The sequence below is a fragment of the Geospiza fortis genome, unplaced genomic scaffold, assembly GCF_000277835.1.
Source record: "Geospiza fortis unplaced genomic scaffold, GeoFor_1.0 scaffold373, whole genome shotgun sequence".
NCBI classification, from domain to species: Eukaryota; Metazoa; Chordata; class Aves; order Passeriformes; family Thraupidae; genus Geospiza; species Geospiza fortis.
In genome coordinates this window covers 219,328-222,458 of record NW_005054518.1, presented here as the reverse complement: position 1 = coordinate 222,458, position 3,131 = coordinate 219,328, and the positions used below count along the sequence as shown (strand labels likewise).

General features: G+C 53.8%; 1 protein-coding gene across 1 annotated transcript in view; it reads right to left on the bottom strand.

The window, feature by feature from the left end:
* Positions 1-3,131, bottom strand: part of WNT3 (Wnt family member 3) — a 31,456-nt gene continuing 28,325 nt past the window's right edge. The window contains exon 3 of the mRNA XM_031063620.1: positions 1-818. Within this exon, the coding sequence (XP_030919480.1) occupies positions 268-818 (551 nt within the window). The 3' untranslated portion in view covers positions 1-267. The remainder of the gene's footprint in view (positions 819-3,131) is intronic.

The following is a 3,131-nucleotide window of genomic DNA, read 5'->3' as shown; positions in this document are numbered from 1 at the left end:
GCTCTCCAGGGCATCTTGTCCTGTCCTTGCTCTCTCTGTCCCTGCTCTCCCTGTCCTGTCCCTGCCCTCCCCAGGCAGTCTGTCCTGCCCAAGGCACCAGCAGTCCCATCTCACCTGGGTGAGGTGCCCAGAGCCTTCTCAGTGCCCTGGCTGGGGCCACCAGGAGTTTTGTGCCATCCTCCGGCAGTGTGAGGCCACGTGTGGGTCTGAGGGACCCCTGGGACCCTGCTCTGGAGCCACCTCCACCAGTGGAGCCCCACGTGTGCTTTACTTGCAGGTGTGGACGTCGTAGACCCGCGTGCACTCCTGGCAGCTGACGTAGCAGCACCAGTGGAAGATGCAGTGACATTTCTCCTTGCGCTTCTCAGTCCGCGTGTTGTGGCCACGCCCGCAGCACAGCAGGTCGCAGCCGTCAATGCCGTGCGAGGTGACGTTGCATGTTCTGTCCCTCGTCCCAAAGGAGCCCGTCTCGGGGTTGGGCTCACAGAAATTGGGGGAGTTCTCGTAGTAGACCAGGTCCCGCTCTGTTGGCGGCTTGAACAGCGCGTACTTGGCCCGGAGGGTTTCCACCCAGCCCCGCGACTCGCGGTGCTTCTCCACCACCATCTCCGAGGCGCTGTCGTATTTGTCCTTCAGGTAGTCCCCGATGGCTCGGAAATCAGGCTGGGCCCACCAGCAGGTCTTGACCTCGCAGCTCCCCGAGAGCCCGTGGCACTTGCACTTGAGGTGCATGTGGTCCAGGATGGTCTGTGTGGGGCAAAGCACAGTCAGCAGCAGAAACACCCACAGAATGGAACACAGGGTTTTGTCACAGACATCTTTCAATTATCTGCTGCTGTGGAATGCACCAGGTGCATCTTTGATTGGTCCATGTGGTTGTTCCTAATTAATGGCCAATCACAATCAGCTGGCTCAGACTCTCTGTCCGAGCCACAAGCCTTTGTTATTCATTCTTTCTTTTTCTATTCTTAGCTAGGCTTCTGATGAAATCCTTTCTTCTATTCTTTTAGTATAGTTTTAATATAATATATATCATAAAATAATAAATCAAGCCTTCTGAAACATGGAGTCAGATCCTCATCTCTTCCCTCATCCTCCGGCCCCTCTGAACACGGTCACAGGGTTTGCTCTCCATCACCCGCCTGTGCCGCCTGGGCTTAAATGTCTGATCTAAGCTTGGTCTGGGAAGCCTCACTTTGAGTTTTGGGGGTAGTTTTGGGCCCCACAACATTAAAAAGGCATTAAGGCACTAGAGAGTGTCCAAAGGAGGCAACAAGGGTCTGGAGGGGCTGTATGAGGGCACTTGGTTTGTTCAGCTGGAGGAGAGGAGAATGAGGTTGGACCTCATTGAGGTCCTCAGCACCTCAAGAGGAGGATGGCATCAATCCCTCAGCACCCTCAAGAGGAGCAGTGGATGGCATCAATCTCTTCACTCTCATGACCAGTGACAGGACCCAAGGCAATGGTTGGAGCTGGGCCAGGGGAGGATTAGGTTGGATATCAGGGAAAGGTTCTTCCCCAGAGGGCACTGCCCAGGCTCCCCAGGGAATGGGCATGGCCCCGAGGCTGCCAGAGCTCCAGGAGGGTTTGGACAGCACTGCCAGGTATGCCAAGGGTGGGATTGTTGGGGGGGCCTGGGCAGGGCAGGAGCTGGATCAATGATCCCTGTGATCACTTCCAGCCCAGGATATTCTCTGGTTCTGTGATTCTGTAAGCATGGGCTGGTTGGAGATGCTGGGGGGCTTTAAAGATCTCCAGAGAGGTCACGCTCCAAAAGCACAGCTGAGGTGGGCAGCTGCTCTGATCATCCACCCAACCCAATCCAATCCAATCCAATCCAATCCAATCCAATCCAATCCAATCCAATCCAACCCAAATCAACCCAACCCCAATCCAACCCAACCCAACCCAATCCAATCCAATCCAATCCAATCCAATCCAATCCAATCCAATCCAACCCAATCCAATCCAAATCAACCCAACCCCAATCCAACCCAACCCAACCCAATCCAATCCAATCCAACCCAATCCAACCCAACCCAACCCAACCCAATCCAGTCTATTCTAATCCCAATGTCTGATCCTTTTGTGGGGGTCCCTCCTGTCCTGTGTGTGTGGACAGTCAGAGCCCAGAGAAGCTGAGGGCTGGAGATGTTTCTGAGCCCTGTGGATGCAGACTGATCCCTGTCCTCTTCTTGGTAATGACTTCATTTATGTGAAGTTTGTACTAAAAAGTGCGTGAAATTGGGAATTTACAGGCAGGACTCTTCACCAGAATCTCCTTTGTGCCGAGCAAAATAATCACTGATTTTGAATAACATTACTGGAGTTTGGTGGGGGGATTTGGTACTGGAAGCTGTCAGGCTTCTCTCCTTCCACCTCTACCTGCTGTGGTGTGGAAAACCCAGATCAGTGTTGGCTTCAAGCATGGTTGGAAAAGTTCCAATGGGTTTGCAAATGACCCAGGGCAGGCAGAGGCCTGGGTACCTGCTGACTGCAGGAATGGGATGGGATGGGATGGGATGGGATGGAATGGAATGGAATGGAATGGAATATTCCAGTTGGATGGGGCCATGACTATCATCTACTCCTAGGAATCATGGGGTGGGATGATGTTATAACAGGGAATGTGCAGGACGGAGGCACAGGGAGGAAAATCCTCTTCATCCAGTGCTGACCTGGGGTTGGGTTTCTACAGCCTTGGAAGGTGCTCAGGATGTCCAGAGCAGCTGTGGCTGCCCCTGGATCCCTGGAAGTGTCCAAGGCCAGGTTGGATGGAGCTTGGAGCAGCCTGGGATAAGGGAAGATGTCCCTTCCCATGTCAGGGGTGTGGAACAAGCTGGGCTTTAAGGTCCCATCAACCCAAACCATTCTGGAATTCTGTTTGCCCTGGAATCAAGGAAGATTTTAGCTCTTAACCCCACGTACCTGTTCGGAGGGAGAGGAAATGCCATGCCCTGGAAAATAATCCTAGAAAGTCTCTGCCTGGGAATTCCTGCGGTCCCACTGCATCAGGAGGAGCTGCACTGGGCTGTCCATGCAGGACTGGTCACTCAGCCTGTCCCCCCTGGCCACTCAGCCTGTCCCCAGTGGTCACTCAGCCTGTCACAGTGGTCACTCAACCCGTTCCC